The 20,588-nt window shown below is 39.9% G+C and overlaps 1 protein-coding gene across 2 annotated transcripts in view; it reads left to right on the forward strand.

Annotated features, from left to right (window-relative positions):
* ATP10A (ATPase phospholipid transporting 10A (putative)) overlaps positions 1 to 14,754 on the forward strand; it is a 115,400-nt gene extending 100,646 nt beyond the window's left edge. Inside the window, exons 15-21 of one of the 2 annotated variants that reach the window (XM_027674848.1) lie at positions 1,297 to 1,373; positions 5,181 to 5,306; positions 9,552 to 9,752; positions 11,958 to 12,038; positions 12,129 to 12,233; positions 12,576 to 12,763; positions 13,443 to 14,754. In XM_027674848.1, the coding sequence (XP_027530649.1) occupies positions 1,297 to 1,373; positions 5,181 to 5,306; positions 9,552 to 9,752; positions 11,958 to 12,038; positions 12,129 to 12,233; positions 12,576 to 12,763; positions 13,443 to 14,148 (1,484 nt within the window). In that variant the 3' untranslated portion in view covers positions 14,149 to 14,754. Of the gene's footprint in view, positions 1 to 1,296; positions 1,374 to 5,180; positions 5,307 to 9,551; positions 9,753 to 10,366; positions 10,492 to 11,957; positions 12,039 to 12,128; positions 12,234 to 12,575; positions 12,764 to 13,442 lie in introns of those variants that run through there. The other variant, XM_027674850.1, reaches the window with a different exon arrangement.
* Positions 14,755 to 20,588: the final 5,834 nt, after the last annotated feature.

The following is a 20,588-nucleotide window of genomic DNA, read 5'->3' on the forward strand; positions in this document are numbered from 1 at the left end:
AAACACACTTGCTTTCATCTACCTGTATTGGTTAATCATAGCAGGAACACATGTGGGTTGGACCAGCCGATGAGTAACCCTAGGTACATATAATAATTGCCAGACTCGTGTCACACCCTCATCACCAAACATGTGCTGATTATCATAATCCTCATGCTTAATGTATTATATCTAGCTCAATTATGCCTTCCTCCTACTGAATTTATATCTGTGGCTGACTGACTGTGGACATAACCATTTGCATATGTTGTAAAAAACGTCTGGCTCGTTTACTTGAATTATCCAGAATGCTTAAAAACACTAGTGAAGACTGGGCAGCTGGTATTTTCATTCTTTCTGAGCATCTTGAGCCTAGGAATTGAGCAGAAGCTCCTGTTCTGGCCTAAAAGCCTAGCTGTATGCATCTTTCCTTTTAACCAACATGAGTCGGGGCTATGTCACGCAGTCACAAAGACATCAGCTTTGTCAGGCGATCGGATACAGCTCTTATGTGTGCCAACAACAGGGAAACTGTGGGAGAAGTGATGTACACCTCAGCCACTGAAGTTTAAAATCAAGTGTCTTGTCATCAGCTAATAGGGTCTCATTTTCCAGTAGTACATCAGCTGTAAATTTAAGAGGTTCAGAATAGATACATGTCTCATTCTGGTATCCTTTCTATGGCATCTATCATTTGTGGTATCATGATTGGAAGCAGAGCAAGGAGTGGTAACTGTGCAACCATTCCAATTAAATCTACCAGTTAAGGTAGATTTAATGGTAGATCTTGGACTGTAAACCCTAGTCTCTTGACTTTTTCTTTCATTCATCTACTTTTATTTTTTTTTTATTTATTTGTACTGTGTAGACATCCTCATTGGTTTTAGGCCTTCTTGCACATATAATTCTTAGTCATACCTGATTGCAGGCAGACAGTTAACCAGGAAGCAGAAGTATTGAGAAGCTCATTCTCACCCTTCCACTGTTTTACTATTGGTGCAGTTCAGGCCCAATACTTGAACTTTAGGCATTACTAAAAAGAGACAAATTTGGTTTATTTTTACTTTTCTATGATAAAAAGGTCTACAAAGATCACAATGTCTTGGAAACTTTGCCCTTTGAACCTTATATTCCAAAGATATATCCTTTTCTACCCCACATCTCCCTTAATATACCCACCCAACACTTAGTACACACCCCCCTTACTCTATTCAACCATGACTAACAACTCAGTAACAACTGTTTTTCCTTTGCTTTGTTGCTGCTAACTGTTCCTGGTCTACTAGTGACAATGAAACTGTATTTTGTCATTTTTAGGTGATGGTGCTAATGATGTCAGCATGATTCAAGTGGCAGATGTTGGTGTGGGGATCTCTGGCCAAGAAGGCATGCAGGTAATGTTGCTTATTCAGTGGAAGGCACTCATATGAAGCGGTGAAACAGGCACTTCCCACAGGTCAGATTGATCAAGCTGCCTCTGGGATAGTCAGCACAAATAAAGGAAAAGGAGCAAGTTGTGCTGAGGAGTGCCAGTTGTGTTTCATAAGGGTACTTTCAGCTTGGGTTTGAGCTTGTGCTTGTTCTCAGATCTGTGGTGAGTTTGAACACACTATCTCAGAAAATTCAACTTACCAGATCCCTCTAAGCAATATGATTAAAGAAATAATTAGCTAAATACTGGTTTAAAGGAGGAAAAAAGCTCAGCTATGCATTATTTAGGAAATAAAGATTCATCTTGTTCTGGCTTTTATTCTCCTCTCTCCTGTATTGCTTGGGTATACTTCTTCTGTGAAGTGGCTGCACACGACAATACAACTCATGCAGCTTATTTGCATGTGTGGTGGTGGCCTTTAGCCCAGCCACCCACACATCTCACTCACTCAGCCTATTCAGACAGCAAAGCAGTGAAGAAGGAGGAAATTGCAGCCCTTTGCACAACCACTGCTCCCTACACATTATACCAAAGTTGGTTTTCTCTACGTTTCCTATCACAGGGAACAGCAGGATAAGGGGACTTGCCTTGTAGTCTTCTGGATGCATTCTGCCCCTGATTAATGTATTTACCACTGAATAAGAGGCACTTCTCTCATCCCCAGAAGAGAGGATATGTATATATGGAATGTATTATCTATTACCTCCGCCTCCTCTACTGCTAGTGCAGTTCAGTTGCCACATTAGTACCAGACATGGCAGTAAGACAGAGAGAATGAGGAAGATACCTCATTTCCACAACCTACTCTGTATTTGGGCAGACTGATTGCATGAGAAAATAGAGTAGCTGAGTATATGTCAAAGAGCTCTTCAGAAAAAGTGGGAAGTGTTTCCATCCTGAGGACCTGAGCAGATGAGCATGCTCCTTAACTTAGTTACCAGTGGGTGGTTCTCTGACCCACATTGCATTTTTTGCAATGTTGGCTGGATGTTTTGCTCAAAAGAGAAGAGAGGCCTCCTTCACACGGTACACACGTTGGCTATGGAATTTTATTCCATAGGACTGCGTTAATGCTATAATTTATTTATTTGGATCAACACACAAACTTATGAAACAAAAATTTAAGTGAGCTGTGAACTTGGGTGTCAACTTATGCATTTTCTGGCATACAGATCACCAGAAGCTAGGACAGTACACTGGAGAAAAGTCAGTAGAGATTTTTCTTATTTATTCATGCACTCTTTCAGTGTGTATGAATCCTTGAATCCTCTCTTGGCCGTTCTTGAAGCCTGAATACTAGGGAAGACAGGGTTCAGCCTGACCCAGCAGAGCTGTTACACTTGTTTTCCTTCTTCTAATCATCCAGTGAGTTCAGTCAAAGTAATCTCCAGGGACCATAAAAGGCCATCAGTGCACTTCAAACAGACAGTTTTCAGGGCTGTAATGTGTTAAGAATGGTTCTCCAAACATGTTAGCAGCTGTAAATTAGACTCAAAAGAACCCTACTGTAAAAATGTTCAGATACTCATTGTGCATATGGCATCCCAGCCATAGACCTTGTGAGTCTGACTTTGGTGGCTGGAGAGAGCAGGAGAAGAGGAATTCTTGGACTAAGCTGATGCCAAGTGTATTTGTTGTTCCCCAGCCTTCATCAGGCTCTGAGAGTTCTGCATGACTTCTGTAGTATCACTCTCCAGGCAGCACAAATTCCAGAAAGCCCAAAGAAGACTGGTTTTGTGGGGTCCTTGCCAAGCCTATCAGTTAAAAAAAGTCTTCCCCAAACTGCTTGGTCTTATCATCTCTTACGAACTTACCAGCTCTTGCCATCTATGTATTCAGATCGCTTTTTTTGCTAATGCAAACATATAGTGCTTGTATCATTTTTTTGACTCCTTTCCCCTTTATGCCACTTTCAGTTGAGCTCATGCACTTACAACAACCAGTCCTCAAATGCCCCCGGCTTTTGCAGTTATTCAGGTCTGAAAGCTATTTTCTCATTAACTCATTAAACTATCTGTTTTTTCTAAATGAAAGTTCAACAGAGTGGAAAATGTTTATAGATCCCTTCCTTTTCTGCCAGGTTCTAAGGAATCATGCAGAACTCTCTACTATAAACAACTGTCAGATTCGTACACATGCAGGTACTCAGAAGGCGTTGAGCATTGAGATGTCCAAAACAGTAATACTGTCTGATTCATTTTCCTTCCACATTCTATGGAAGCATGTGGAGCATGATTCACTTTTTCCTGTGAAAAAGCTGGTAGAAAAAAATAAAATGTGAAAATCAAGAGGATATTTTGAGACTAAGTAAACATGCAAATGTAATTGGATAACACTATCTTCCTTACTGTGTTCCTCACTGTAATAAAAATGGAATAAAAAAAGAAAGATCCTGACACTTCTCACAGTGTGCTGTGAAGTACTATGTTAGAAGCACAAACGAAGCTAACGGGTTTGTTTTGACATTGGAATAGGCTGAGATGGTGTGGAGGACAAGGAAGCAGACATAGCATAGCTCTGTTCTCCTCAGACTGCAAGATAGCTGTATGTCTGCAAGACAAATCAGACTTCTGTACTGGGTGGTTCTAACAAGTGTGTCTCAGTACCTGAGAAATCCTAGAATGTGTCAACATATTAAAAAATGTCTCAGTGCTTATATACATCTACTGCTTAGATTGCAATGCATTCTTATGCCTTCTCTTGCATACTGTTTTAAAGTTTATTTTAATAGCTTATACAAGCACTTACTTGGGAAAACAGAGCCCTTATGATGATTTACCAAGAAAGGGAATTAGGAAAACTTAAAAGGAAAGATGTCTCATTTAAAAATACAGTCAAAATATACCCAGCAGAGTGTGAGGAAGATATTGCCCCTTTGGATGTTTTCACCTTTCCTCATGTTTTTGCCAAACTGTGAGAAGAAAGGTGATACCAAAATAGGAAATTAAATGTAAAACAGTATTAAATGAAATCCTAGTGTGATCCTCGTCATCATCATCATCTAGGGCTAAGGAAAATCATGAAATAGCTGTGATAACACAAGAAGGTCTCATCTAGATGTACAGTACCTTGAAATTTAGTCAGAATTAGAGAGAAACTGGGTGATTCATTTTGTCAGTGTGATCTGACAGTCTGCACAGTCCCCTGGTAGTCTCATCTAGTGTAATTTTTTTCATATACAGTTATAGAAAACGTGCAATTTTAAAAATCCCTCAAAATCCTGATATCTCAGGACAACCCAGTAAACTTCATAAACCAGCATAGCAAATGTAATTAAAACTAATCTTTTTATTGTTTTGTCTTTTAATGTCGAGTAATTATGATGCAACCACTTAATCGTACTTTTCTATTTAATTCTTTGGAAATTCCTTTTGCCCTGTAAGTATACTGTAGTTTTCACAGAGAAAGATGTTACAGCCACCAAGATGTTCACACATAGACCTGAGTCTTCATGCTCAGGCAATTGCCATTGCCAGCCTTTCTCCCACCTCTCGCCTTTTGCTGTTGCTTTTTACCATCTGGAATGTAGATTGTAATCTCCTTTGGGCGACGACCAGGTCGCATCGCGTGTTCTGCCAAGCTGCTGGGTTCGCTCACGGGTATTTCAAATCAAAGGAGCAATAGCTGCATTTCATGTGCGCTGTAATGGATTTCATTCCTCATGAGTACAGTTTCTGTTGACTGTATGAGTCGAGAAGATGAGTAAATTCATTGTTGTTGTTGAAAGTAATGCTTTACAATAAGGATTCCAACTTTTCTTTCATTTAAGGCGGTGATGGCAAGTGACTTTGCAATCCCAAGGTTCAGGCATTTGGAGAAGCTTTTGCTTGTTCATGGCCACTGGTGTTATTCTCGACTCGCCAACATGGTGCTGTATTTCTTCTACAAAAATGCAGTAAGTGTTTGACTTGGAACCTTTGTGGCACCACGTTTCCAGGGTTTATTTTGTGCTAAGTGAGCATTAGGTCAGCCTTCAAATGGTTTATAAATAAGCTGCAAAGAAATTTGCAGAGTTGAAAGACAGCTGGCTGCCATTTGCAGAAATACGGGACCCACTCCATAACAGCTACAGTGTGCTGCTGAATGTGCAAATTAGGTAACAGAAATAACAAGCACTGCTTCAGAGAAGTTTCTTAATAAAGTAGTTTTGCAGAATTTAGTTGGCTAGATATAGGAGTCTGTAATGCCAAAGCCACCAGCATTGGTCCAAAGTAGCGGTTGAGTGTGTTTTCTCTTTCTGACCATATCTCATCATTGCTTATGAATCGCTGTACATATTCCCTAGTGATGAGATAATTTGAGTCTTTTCTATGTCTCAGATGCAGAAACTGGGAAGTTGTTTTCCTGATTTATCTTACACCCAACTAAGCAAAAGAGTGCATTAGCAAGGAAGCACACCATGGTAAAGAACAGACGATGGGTCTGTATTTCCTCCCTGGTGTATGAAACAGGAGTGAATCCAGTACTGGGCATTAAGCCACTGGCAGCTGAACTCCTTCACCTCAACAAAGGCCCTTTGCATTGATCTTGAAGTACAAAGATGATTGATTGAAAACTGCCTAACAAGACAACTAAGAACTCCACCAGCTGGGTGGCAGTCACTGACAGACACATAGATTTGCTCACTTGCAACAGCTGCAAATCACCTTGGGAGCAAGGCATATGAAGAAGCAGGAAAAAGAGGAGAACTAGAGCTCTCACACCTCTGTTTGCTCTAGAGGGCAATATATGAGTTGTGTGCAGGAGACTGGATTTTATCCTCAGTATCAGGAAAAAAAAGGTAGCTTTCAGTTTTGTAAAAGTTGCTTTCCAATTTTAATCTAATCCTCAGTTTTTATCAGGAGAAAACTATAATTTGCTCAAAATTTTGAACATCACAGGAGTACCTAAGGGTGTTAAAGAATTAATAAAGCATCTTTGTGTTAAAACAAGCGTGTTAGAATGCCTTCTGTGGTCAGACCAGAAACTGCATGCAAATGTCCTTCCAGACACAGAAGAAAGAAGGGACTTTGCGGTCTGAGGTGCTGCCTGAGTCAGAAGTAGCAAGCAGATTCAAGTAATGCTACACTGAGTGGAGAGACACCAGCTGAAGTACAGCAGTAAAATATGTGCCAGTGTTCAAAGGCCTGAATTTTAAGGCTTGATCCTGAATGATGCCGAACATCTGTACTCCCACCCCCAGTGCTGGATATTTCCAAGATACCAACTGATGGTATCAAATCTGAACTTCCAAGAAGTGTATACATAGCCATCTTATATCAAAATAGCTAAAAAAACCCAGAAGTAAAAAACAGAAGACATTCAGCAATAAGCAGTCAGAGATGCCCTTTATACATCTACATTTTTGTTCAGTTTTTTAAAATCTTCCATTTTCTTTGGTACGACTGTCCTTGATTACAAGTATTATTTCTTATGCCAGTTTTAGTAAGGCATTTTCAGACGCTCCTGCCTCAAGGGTAGAAAAAGCTGAGGAAATCTCTTTGTGTTGGCTCTGTTTTGACACCCTTTAGAACTTTCTGAGAAATACTTGTTGCTACTGACTCTAAAGCTGTAATTGGGTATCCAGCATATGGACATGAATATATCTGACACAGTCCCTGCCCTGAAGGAAAGATTATTAAAAAAGGAAATGTAGGAGCACCTGATCCTTTTGCAAGGAGACTATTCTGGATGATTCTCCACAGAGACTTGAGATATAGCTACAATGCAAATGTTCTGCAAGTTTTCTGTTTCTTCAAGTGTGTTTTTCGCCATTTGCTCATACTATGAAGTTCTCCGTTCTCCACTAGAACCTACTTAACTCAAAGTTTAAACTCCACATTGCTGCAAAAGCCATTTGGAAACTTCGATGACTTATACAAAAAGGTGTTTGGTTTGGTGGAGATGATAAAAATACAAGTAAAATATAAACTAAAACATAGAATGACTAGAAATATACGAGCTTGATGAAAAGGGATTTCATGTAAACAAAATTCACTTGCACAAGCATGCACATCTTCCTTTTTAGATATTATCTCTGCAAGACAGCACTGAACATTTTTTGACATCCTCTTCATTCACTGAGAGATTCTGTCTGGGACCACATTCATAAAACAGTCTCATCTGACAGGGAAAGAAAGGAAACTTTTTATTTAAAACCTTTATCTAAATTTGTTTTGTCTTATTCAGGGGGGTAATGCACAGAAGCAAAAGAGAACATTTTATCTGAAATTGAATTTGTTTAATACAAAATAAAATTTCAGGGGAAAAAAGTCTGATTTAAGCTTGGCTACTGAAATTTCATTTGTTTGTACAGCTTTCTTCAACAGTACTGCTGAGACCCATACTAGAGGTGCTAGTAAAATTTTCAGCTGACTGTATTTTAATCAAACTACCCATTTTTGCCAGAACCAAACTGTTTCCAAGAGAGGTTACTTTTAGCAAGGCTCTAGAGAGAAAATGTCTTAGTTCCTGGATTAGCTGCATTTTCTTTTATTTTAAATGAGTGAGAGAAAGGTATCTAAATTTACATATTTATTGCAATTTCTTTTTGAGAAATAACGCAAGGAATTTTATTTGGTTTTGGGTGTGGAAAGGAAATAATTTTCTAAATACGTTCAATTTTGGAATGAAATTGCCATGTCCCAGCCAACTGTACTGAAGCTTTGGTAACTCAGTTTGGGCCAGAGGAAGATATTTTTCTTGAAAGGTATTTACAGAAACATTTCTAGAGATGATCCTTAAAAAAATACTACCATTTAACTTTTAATAGGTTAATTTATAGTATGGGCTTGCAAACAGTGAGATGTATGTTGCTGCTGATATACAAGCCACTTCAATATAGTATGCAAACATTGCCTGAGCATATGTCTACTATATATATATACACAAATATATATATATTTATGTACTGCAGGACTGACCCTCTTACGGTGTGGCAATTTCACTTAACAAGATAGGCTTACTTTCTTTACAGCAGCATTCACTGACTAAGCAGACCATAGAAATTTTTTCCTGCTGTGTTTAAATTTCAACCACATTTTGGCACACAGATAGAACAGATCTATATTTTCCTCTGTATATCTAAAATTCATGAAGGGTTAACGTTCTCCAGCTGGCTGAAAGCTTTTTGAGAACAGAATGCAAAAAGAGGAGGAAGTGAAAGGAGAGGTCATGTCATTTCCCTTCTTCATGGTTAAAATGAGGAATACCCTTGAGGAACAGTTTCCAACATTTTTCTGGTTGCCTTTCATTTAGTGTTAATCACTTCAGAGAGAATAATAAAAATTGTAGTTTTAGGAGAACCAAGCCTGGGAGTTTATTTCCTTTTCTTGGAAGCTGCCTGTCTTTTCCTAGGTCTCAAATCCTCCATCAACAGGTGAGGTTAGCACCTCTCCTGAGCCCTAAAACCCTCAGGATTCTTCATGCTGAAGAGAGTGTAGAAGAAATCAGTTGTGTGGTTTGTTTCTTTTTGGGTGATTCCAGCCCAACTACATGAACCATCCCCCTGCATCTGTGTATGCAGCTGATTTCTTTATAGAGCTGAAGAGTAAGGGAGACTGAGAAATCTTTACAGCACTGCTAATTTGCTGAATGTCAAAGTACAGAGACAGAATAGTTAAGACAACTTTTCTAGACCTTACAGTTTCACCTTCCTTGCTGCTGCTGGTCTCATGTTGGCTTTGCTAAAAAGCTTTTCATTTATCTATTGTAGACCAGAAAAGCCTCCCAAAACATCTCAAGCCAGCAGAGGATATTATTATGGAAATATTTGTTCTTATAATAGTAATGTGAGTGCTATGACATCAGTATTCATATACCTAGAAGTCAGTGGTCGTTGGGAGAGCTTTTTACAGTTAGTTAAATTGCACCTCAGCATTTCACTTGAACCGAAAGTTAATTTTATGTGAAGTCATCCCTGATGCCTGAAATCTGAGGTTCCAGCAGCACAAAGGCTTGCAGGCATGCCAAATGTTTGCAGCTTAGCTAAGAGGTCCATACATCAGGGAGTTAGACTAGGTATCCTCAGAAGGATTGTTCATAAGTTTAGCATTCATAGATAAGTCCTTGCAGAAACTGAAATTGAAATCTTTTCAGAACACAATGGGATGATGATCCTCCTTATCTTGTTGTATTTACAGCATTATTCATTTTGTTTCAGATGTTTGTGGCCCTTCTCTTCTGGTACCAGTTCTACTGTGGGTTCTCTGGCTCATCAATGATTGACCAGTGGTATCTCATCTTCTTTAATTTACTCTTCTCTTCTCTTCCACAACTGATCACTGGTGTTCTGGATAAGGATGTGCCAGCTGAAGTGTTAATTGCTGTACCTCAGCTTTATAAAAGTGGACAGAATATGGAGGTAAAAACTTCTTGCTTATTGTAATTTCTTTACTGAACATCTTTAGTTTCAACTGAAAACCAACCCTGGTCCCAAAGGGTAGATGACTGATAAAAACAGTCTGAGAAGTCAGTATTATTATTTTGTGATATTTCTTATCTGAGTCAAAATGTCAAAAGTACACCTAAACAAAAAATAAAACCAAAACATGAACGAACACTGCCCCCCCCAAACAAATGAACAAAAAACCCCCAACCAGCTATATTTTTAATATGTGACAAGAGAGAAGGCTGGATGCTTTAATTCAGTCTAAGCTGAACACCTCCCAGGCTCACAAATAACCATAAAGGTAAAACAGATTGCACCTTGTAGCCTAGTGCTTTTGCAGAGTAACCTCAAAGTACTTACTCAAAACTTCAGGCCCCAGCCCTTTACAAACAGTCTGAAGAGAAAGATGGCTTTGGGAGTAAGCATGGTCGATAGACTTAGTCTCTGAGGGAGGTAGTCACCAGCAGATGACAGATTCAGCTGAAATATCTGTTGAAAACACGTCATCCTCACCTGCTTGAATTGTACAATGAAAACAGAAGGAATTCCAGGAGGGATTCAAGCCAAACCATTTCTGGTAATTACAGGTACAGTGTACTGTGGGAAATCTTGCTGCTTGGCAAAACTATCCATACAGAGACATTCCTTCCAAGGAAAAGCCTTCTTAAAAGTGTCTGACATTGTGTCTTCTGAGAGGAGACAGTGAGTGTTTTTTACCTCTAAGTGTACACCTGCATTTGGTACCCCACACATGTAGTGGCATTGCTAGACACTGTCCTGGAAACATGAAAAGAGCATTTTAGTGTAACTTATTTTTAGTCTGTTAGTCCAAGTTTTGTCTTTTTCATCTGTTGTTTTCCATTTTCTACATTTCTTCTGTTCCAGTGCATTGCACTTTAAAAATCTGTAATATTAATACCTTCCTTTCTTGCATATTTTTAAGGCGATAGAAATCTTATAATGGCTTAAGCTTGTTGGGAGGTTGTGTCTATCTTCAGCTGGCAAACTGAAAACTCTCCCAGGTTCACAGTACAATTATTTCTCATAGACAAGCCCAGAGATTATTCTAAGGTTTTTTGGAATCTATTGGTCGTATTCTTTGCATAATTACCTAAAAAGGCATTTTAAAAACTTAAAAATCCTGCTTCAGGTAGGATCTCTTTGAAAAAAACATCACCAATTCAAAGCCTATAGAATTACAGAATAATTTAAATGGCTCTGGAGGCCATCTGATCCAGACCCCTGGTCAAAACAGCTTCAAACCTAGATGAAGTTTCTCAGGTCTTTAACTAGTCTAGTTTTGAATGTCTCCAACAGTGGTAATTCCATAGTCCCTCTGAGCAACCTGATGCAGTAATTAACTGTGTGTTAGTTCAGTAAGACAAATATCACCATAATTTTTTCCAAGCATTTTTCAATTCCCATTTTTAGGCTGCAGTGATATTCTCTATAAAGGGAAGGAGCCCTGATGAACCTAGTGGTTTGAGATGTAGACTATATCCCAAAATTAAATAAAACTTTTGCCACTTTCAAACTATTTTTTCTTGTGTCTGGGTACTTCATATGACCATCCATACCTCTGCAATTGTATAGTTCTTTAAACCAAAATGTTAGTTTAATATTGGTTTTAGCAAGCAATTTTCTGCACGTGCGTAGAGATATATGTATGTATGTTTTATGTACATATTTGTAACATATCATACATTGATGCATGAATTACCACTAAAGCTTGACATTTTGGATCTTCTTCTTTAAGAATGTGTGAATTTTCTGTTTTCTCTTTTGAGAATAAATACTCTGTGCTTGTATGTATGTGATGTAGAAGCCATTTATTCATGTTCTTAAAACTCTCAGAGCTCCTCCTGAAATCAGCCGTCTAACTGTAGTGCATAAAGTTGGGCACATTTGTAAATGTTTCCTGGCCTGAGCATCAATTTACACCCTCTGCCAGGAAAAAAAAATGAAGAAAAGAGGCAAATGACTTTTATCCCAGAGCAGAGTGACTTGCAGGTAGACTCTTCAGGCTTCATCCCCCAGGTTAGCTAAGTGATTGGCGAAGTTATGAAGGTATTTGCCCAAGCCCTTAAAACTGCCCATTGAAATACACCCCTCAAAATAACTATCCTGGCAAATAGCATTTTCATTATGATCTGATTTTCTTTTTTTTTAATGGCACAGGAGTACCAACCACACATGTTTTGGATGAACATGATTGATGCTATGTACCAAAGTCTGGTTTGCTTCTTCATTCCCTATTTTGTAAGTGTTTGGTTTAAGCCTTTCTATTTTAAGCATTTTGAGGAGAACTGGCAGTGCAGCTTAGGCTAAGTTCTGTCTCCTTTCTTACAGACTTACTATGATTCGGAGGTGGACATCTTCTCCTGGGGAACTCCCATCACCACAATAGCTCTTTTCACCATCATACTGCATTTGGCTATTGAAACCAAAACTTGGGTAAGGTACCCACAGCCTACACAGAAACTCACTGGCATGTACATAATTCTTCTCTTAGTACTATCTTTAAAAAACAGAAGATTGTTGTTTCTTTCCCTCAGCATATTCTCTTTTTAGTAAGCATTTTAAACAAACATGAAAAAGGTTTTAAACTGTGATCTGCAAATAGCTTTGTAGAGTTTTATCTATAGTAAGATTTTTTAAGTATACAAGGTTCTAAACTCTTTGCTGTACATGGATTTGACTCCAGAAATTAAGTTTTAATTAAGAGTCACAGCAAATTTCTCAGAATATAAAGATTCATTATACTTTTGTTGTTGGTTTTTCTTTGTTTTGGTCTAGACTTTTCTCCACTGGTCATCTTGCATCTTTAGTATCATTTTATTTTTCTTTGTGGCTCTGGTTTACAATGCTTCCTGCCCAGTCTGCCATCCTCCATCCAATCCCTACTGGACTATGGAAAGGCTGATGGGAGACCCTATATTCTATTTCACTTGCATTATATCACCAGTCGTTGCATTGCTGCCCAGGTATTGTTATCTTCTCTCATATCTTTTCTCATATATAAAGGCACTTTATGCATGTGATTGGGAGGGCGAGAAACATTTCTTTTTCCACTCCCTCTCTTTCATTTTGCCTTACCAGCCAAATCAGTTTTTTTCAGCGGCTGATTTTAAGTCAGGTTGTCTAACCTATTCTGTGCTCCTGACCACAAGAAAAGACCACAGCTCATGGCCATAGACCACAGGATCAGAATAATTATAGACTGTTGGTCGAAATTCCTGGCCATGCAGAGATTTGCTACCCTGTGAGGTTTTCTGTGATGCTTCCGGATTCAATCCATCCTCACATAAAGTGCACAGTACAGAATTTCTGATAGTGTGTTGTAAACCTATTTGGCTGTTTGTGGATGTAGGAGGCCAATCCCCATTGCCTTTGATTCCTCACCAGGAAGGATGAAAGACTGTGTGTAATCGGAAGGTGGATCATTGGCTAAAGACATAGATTTATTACTCTGCTTGTTATTAAAATATTAGCATAGCACTCAGAGCTTTCCATCTGCAAGCTTGCTTGTGTCAAGCATAAGAAAAACACATAGAACATTCTTATTTTTCTGTGTAGTACTTTTGTCTTGAATATTTTCTCTTAATAACATATTGGGTATTTCCTTCTTTCATTTCTTTTCACATGCACATTCTCCTCTTGCAGATTCCTGTACAGAACCCTTCAGGGAACACTATTCCCAACCCAGCTTCAGCTTGGACGCCAGTTGAGTAAACTGGCCCCAGAGATTCGCACCCAACTTCTGACCAAGTTGAATGTAAAGGAGACAATACGTCAGACACAACCCCTTGCAGACAGTTTCTCACTAAGCCTTGGCTCAAATGCTAGTGATTGTTATAAGGCTGATAACCAAAGCACACCTTTGCCAACATCTCCTCAAACAAGTGAGTCACTTTTCCAAGAGCAAACAAAGGCAGAGCATAAAACAGATCAGACTGTGGGTGTCTCTCCCCAGGGTGCTGTGTTGTATGGGGAAAACAAGCTCCCCTCATCAGCAAGTGGTCTGGAAAGGTCCATGGGATTTCATGAAGTGAGATGCGGCACTTCAGAGATGGAGTCATTGCCTGTGGCAACAACATTCCCATGGAGCTCAGCAGTTGACCAAGCAGACTTCAGTTTGTTGAAGTGGATCACATCAACTCCACTGTTCAGTCATATTGGGACTGTTTTACAGGCGTCATCAAGCAGTTTACAAAATGAAACACAGGACAGTATGTGTGTGCTTGGCTCTTCTCTGCATGTGGACTTCAAAGGCTTAAAAGAACAGAGCTCAAATGACTTGCAGGACAAAATGAAAGCAACCCCAACTGATCACTGTAAAAATGACAATTCCGAGATCACCTTTTTATGACATGGGCCATAAATATATTTATATATTTTCTATTTGCACACATTTATAGTGAGATTACTCTATTTGTTTCCAAAGGTGAAACAGAAGATCAAAGGTACAGAATGATTATTTAAGAATGTTTAAATACAGTATATTGAAATAAGAGCTTTAAATATGAAAAGAAACACTTGAAAGTTCCATATATTGTTTTATTTTTTCATCTCATTTTGTAAGGAAATGCTATCTCCTTATTTTTCAGATGCTTCTCTTTTATTCTGACACATACTGTAAAAGCAAAGGATCTATCTACCATATTCAAAAGGATTAGATTCAGCAACAATTATTGATATCGTTATAGGTCATTCAGTAATTAAGGAGGAAAACCATGATAATAAAGAGTTACTGTATTCCATCCATCATGTGCTTGCCAGGGTGTTTTGTAACTGAAGCAACCCATTAAGCAAAGCTATGGAATTATTATACACCTCTCTGTAAATGTTAACAGTATCTTACCAATGCATTAATAATACTGGTATTTTATAAATGACACCATGTTCTGATATTGCAGCCATAGTATTTTATGTGTCATGATAAAACAATAAATAAATAAGCATCCATATTGCAAAATGACTTCCCAGTCTGGTGTTAAGTGTAAGTCAGCCCTTCACTTGGAGTAGGTAGCATTTGGCTGGGCATAGCCTTGCATCAGGCTGTTCAACTTCAAACAAAAAGCTGCTGCTTGTTTATGAGGGAGGATTTGGTGGCAAAGAACTGGTATATTGTGTCTGCTGTAGCATTTGAGGTGGGAAACCTGTGATCTGTGCTGGAGCACTACCATGAGTAGGCTGCTGTTGCTTAAGAGGTCTGTCCTGCTTGCTGCTGGGGTGGAGGACTGGCAGGGTGGAATTTTGTTAGGCACCTTCGCTGTTGTTTCAGCCAGGTTAAATCGAGTCCTTGGGGATGGTGAAGGGGAATGACCAGCTGCAAGGGTGCAGTGCTATGCAGAGTATTTGAGCCTGGTCTAAAGCAGGCTAGCTCCAGTCCCAAAAGCAGGGAGCTGCTTTCTGAGCTTATGACTGAGCCGTTGGTTGTGAATCACAAACTGCCACTGGTACGTGGGTGTGCAGCTGCACTGTGCCAGCCCGGTGGATCCTGGGGGGTTTAGCCTTGGAAAGTTGGTTCGTTTTTGCATACCTGGTCACCATGACTGTGTATGAAGTAGCTGCTGCACTTTTCCTCATCACAGGGTTTTGGATGGCCTTTGCCTTGCTTGCCATCAGTTGTGTAAGGCCAGAACTTGTTCATGGCATGCTCTGTGCCTGGCAATCTGCCTCCCATGTGGATTGCCTCAGCATGGTAAGACACGGTGCCTACCATCTGTCACTTGCTAATCCACTCAGGATCTTTTTTTTCTAAAGATTTATACACTGGCCTCTTTCCCAAAGGCTGAATTGATGATATGATACTGTAAAATGCCAATGAAAGGGAGAGATGAAAGCAATGTAAATAAGAGCAGTCAGTCTGTAAATGTGTTACCCTGATGAAACACGACACATCCACATGTAGCTAAACTGCATTTTGGGATTAGAATTGACTAGAGACAGGGCAAAGACACTAAGGGACTCGCTATTGCAGTCTCCTGTGAATAGCTTTTAGCACATGATTGAGTTGAAAAAAATGAATGTGAAGCAGAACTTCTTCCTTTTACGCTTGAGTCAAAGAGGAACATGGGTTTATGTGTGTAGATTTTAGCGGAGGAAGGCACACCTATTGACTAATTTGTTACTGACTGAAAACTCTTGACGTTGCTCTGCTTTATATTAATTGTGATAAAAATGGGACAGTTGATGGGCACATGGTTTCCACAAAGGTAGGTGGGCAGATGCCAACGCAAGCCAGGAACCTCTGGGGTATGGGTGTTGACACACACTCTCCAGTCACTGGGAAGGGAGCCTGCAGGACTCGGCTCAGCTGTAGACCGCCTTTGCAAAGGTCTCTAGTTGGGTGAGATAGGTCCAGACATCTCTACTTGCTCTACCATACTTCTCAGTCTTGATAGGAACTCTGTTGGGATGACTTTGTAGGTAATTTTTTGCAAGGTTAGCTGGCTGTATTTAACACAGACTGTGCAAAGATTGCCATTGTAAATAACTTGTCTGTGTGGCACTTCAGTGTCTTTTAATGTCAGAGGGGAAATTGAATGACACTTTGAAATGTGTAAATGTTGCCATCTGGTTAGAAACCTTCATCTGCTTGTAAAACAGGATATCACAGAAGGACACAGTATCCAATATGACGTGGGCAGAATTCATAGGTTTGCAGGGCGTTAAATTCAGTCATAGCAGGAGCTTACCAGGGATGTCACATGTGTGTGCCCTCTATCAGTTACTGCAGCAGCCCCAACAGCCTGGTGAGGCTCTCTCAAGCTTTTTAACTCCTGCATCTTTCCACAAGCAGGGTTGGTGTCCCACAGGCCTTCATGGGACTTGCCTTGTGCTGGCAGCGGAAAGGGCTGGAGCATCACTGGGCTTTGGCTCAGAGCTCTGTGTCATAGTATTCTTTTCAAAAAGAACCTAAATTCCTCTCTGATCATGCCTTTGTGATACAAAATTCAGTTTAGTTGTTGTGCTTTCAGTGTTTCAAAGACTATTTGTGTACGTGAGGTGTAAAAGGGTTCCTTTGGGACTCCGAGGTGCTCCTGCATTGCCGGATTGATTTGTTAAGTTGCCACTGTGAATGTAAAAGTTGTACATCTGCATCATATATTTAGGGAAACTGTAGATCTAGAACCTCAGCTGCTACAACCATCATAGCCCCTCCAATGTCTGCAAGCTGATCTACCCCAGATGGGAATCAGGCCTCAATAATTGGTCTATTTTGTTGCAAAATAATAAAAAAAATTTCCTTAAAGGTATGAAATGCCTTGAAATGCCTAAGGTGTAAATATTCCCTTCATACTAAAAAATAAAATATCTTTATTATGGCAGCAATCCTCAAAAAATGTATGAATTTAATCTTAAATAAACTAAGTAATCCTGCTGACCTTAATGGAGAAGTGGCCTCAGCAGGATTGCTTGTGTGCCTACAGATAAATAGGAAAATGTGCCACACTGAGGCCAACATGTGCCAAATCTAAACAGCGAGTTACCTAGAGGCACAGAACTAAGTCAGTAGGATGTCAGGAAGCAAGTTGAATCCATTTTCTTTTGGGAGACACATTGTAAAATCATATAAATAAAATGTAATTTAAACCACAATTTTGAGGGGAAAAAAACCAAACAGATTTCACATTTTGAAAGAAAATATTAAGCAAACTAATTATTTACATTTTAAATCAGTTCTCTCTTCAGCTGCCAGAAGACAAACACATCAAAGCATGTTACTTGCTGGGCTTTAGTGCTTGTCAACATTTTGAAGCTGCAATTAATATTTGAAACATTTTAGCTAAATAAATACTAATTGCCTTCTGAAGCTGTATACATTGATTTTAATAAAATAGAAAAAGTTATTCCTGTTGGTGCAGTTGAGCAGTTGTTATATCAGGCAAAACAAAACTTTAAATTTGTGAGGCCAGTCCACAAAAGGCATGCAGCTATTTATTAAAAGATTCCACAAGGCAATTAAAGCAATACCTGTGTTTGGTCTTTTACCAACAACAGCCCCCTGTACACTGTTTCAAATATTTGCAGTGAACTCAGCAAGCACTTCTACATCTGCTCGACATTGCTGGCTGAAGTAGTCCAGATGAAATTGATGACTGAGAAGAAGCGAGTTGTGAATTGAGCATCACAGTGTTCCATATTTCTTACTCTTATTTATGTGAACCAACTTCTTGGTGATTTAACCATTTTAAAATTTCTTCTGAATATGTTTTACAAACAGCCAGAACTCTTCTATCAGGTTGGCACTCTAATCTCAGAAATCATACCTCCCACATATACCAGGGCACTAGAACTGGGCACATAAATGTCAAAATAGGAGCAAAACAATGCACCAATATGTTTCTCAAGGTTTTCCAGCTATACATCACTGCTCTGGGTGCCCAGACAGTCATGAACCTGCTTGTCACCCTCCTGCACAGGCTGGGGAACCACAGCCCTACCCTCTGATTAAAATTTCCTCAGACCCTTTCAAATTATTCAGAGACTGCTCTTGCTTCTATTATATAACTTCCTCAACTACCTTGCACAGAAGCTTGACTTGTCATTTATTCACACCCAATTCACTGCCAAGGGCAGCAGTCCATGCTTGCTCCCAGTACATCTCCTGAAGGCTCTACCCACTTAATCAGCAAGTACTGCTTTGTTATGCCTTGAGCCACCTTTCTAGTGTCATGATCACTTTTTGCTCTACTCCAGGCTTATACATCCTAAACATTATAAGCTGACCACCTGATCCACATACAGCAGATAGGTAGGATTTGAGGTTTATCCATTAAAGTTGCTTTATGAAAGGGTTTTGTGCAAATACTGGTTTCAGTACGTGGAGATGTTCAACTTAAACTGTCAGAAGTGTGTGCGGTTGAATCATCTGGGATTGACAATTCATAAAACAAACATAAAATCTGCATCAAAATTTGAACTAAATAAATGAATTTTTAAAAGCCTCATGTTTTTGCAGCAGTTAGTTCTTGATTCAGACTGATTTGTGTCTTGGGCATTGTTCAGTCCAGCATTAAATTCAACACTGTGCTTTTGTAACAGTGCAAGTGGCAGTTCCAGAAAATGATTCTGATACAAGCCATGAGCTGTGATGGAGCAGTAGCAAGTATATGCCAAAGACACTGCAGAACCTTCTAGAGAAAGGATCATGCAGATATAGCAAAGTGGAGAAGGAAAGGTTCTGTTGGATGCTATTCACAAGTCCCAAGGCTGTTGGAGAGATGAGGGGATCTTCAGAGTTTTTCAACCACATTGGTTTTGCCTTTGCGAAGGTTCTGCACATCTTCCTTTCTGCCTGCTGGTGGACTTTACTCCATCAGGCTTAAATTTCACTAGAGCTGCACCACAAGCGAATTTGACGTTACTTGCAGCTGAGAATGGATAATGGGATTGGTCGCCAAACTAATGATGACTCAGATGGAGGTAGGTTGGCACTTGCTTTGCAAACAGGAACATGCTGGCTGTGCCCTGGTCAGGAGCTTTCCCAAACCAGGGACCAGGGCAGGTCCCAGTACTAATTCCAGTGTTCCTCCCTGAGGCAAAAACCAGGGCAGGAGCCAGAGCAGGGGGGACCCCAGTTCCCTCCCATGCACACAGGATGCAAGCAGCCCTCCACTGCTCACTAGGCTGAGACCACAAAGGTCCTTGCAGTGTCCAGGACAACTTTGGGCTGCTAGTGACTGGGAAGAGAAGAAGCAGATAACATGGCAGGCAAACTATCTGCTCCATGAGGAATCTCCTGTATATTGCATAAATGACTCCATGTTTCTCTCCCATGCTAATATAAATCCTGAGCATTGGAAAGCCCCTGGGATGACTGCACTTCTGGCAGTTAAAGACACTATGGGGAGTCCTCTGCTGCCATCTGAAGGGGCCCCTTGAAGCACATATACATGATGTTGCTGCACTGTGGGTACAGGCACCTTTTCCATTAGCAATAGCTCCAGTGGTCATCTCATGTGCCTCTCATGAGGGTTCTTCATGCTGAAGGAGACTGCATGATCACAGCCCATGTATCTTTAGTTGAAAAAAACCCAGCATAATGTTTTGCCCTGGCTTAAGAAGTTCAACAGGGAAAGATGTAGAAGTGTCTCTAGGTCTGGAAAACCATATCAAAATGAGTGTTTTCCAGCTGTCCTGGGCTGCGCAACTCTGTAGTGTACCACCCATTCAGAGGGATCACTGTGCTTCAAAATTTCCTGGAGTTTCCTGGGGGGGTGGCCACCCCTAAATCTCAAAATATAGAATTAGAAGCAGTTGTTGAAAATGGTAAGTGCCATGAAGAGTGTGCTTAATTTACATGGGAAAAGAGCAGTTAAAAGAAAGGACTAACTTTTAAGGAAGGTTTTTCACATAGCTGCATGAGGAATTATCTCTATTTGGAACAGCAGCTTCCGTGTGGCTTTAAGTACAGCTTTTTGCTCTGTGCAGTAATGTCTCCCCTGATACATGAAGTCCAGCACTACATAAATCCTTCCAAGAGGAGGTTTAGCATATTATAGCCAGGGCAGACAAAGACAGCCAGGTCCTGCAGCCAGCTCTGCTGGTAGAAGGACTTTAGTTGGGTCACCTATAATAGTCCTGTTTCATCAGCCTATCTTGCATAGCGCCTGCCTGTGATGTAGCACTGTGCAAGGTATGACTAAAGAAGAACCTTCTTAAAAGGTGGTTAAAGACATCAACATTTAGCTTGATCATGGCTGTTGATGCAGCATACCTGGAAATATACAATGCATGGAAATACACCATGCATGGAAATAGTCTCTTAGTGAACACAAAATGCTTGGAAGAGCCCTCTGA

The sequence above is a fragment of the Neopelma chrysocephalum genome, unplaced genomic scaffold (assembly GCF_003984885.1).
Source record: "Neopelma chrysocephalum unplaced genomic scaffold, ASM398488v2 Primary Assembly neopelma1_25, whole genome shotgun sequence".
Lineage (NCBI taxonomy): Eukaryota > Metazoa > Chordata > Aves > Passeriformes > Pipridae > Neopelma > Neopelma chrysocephalum.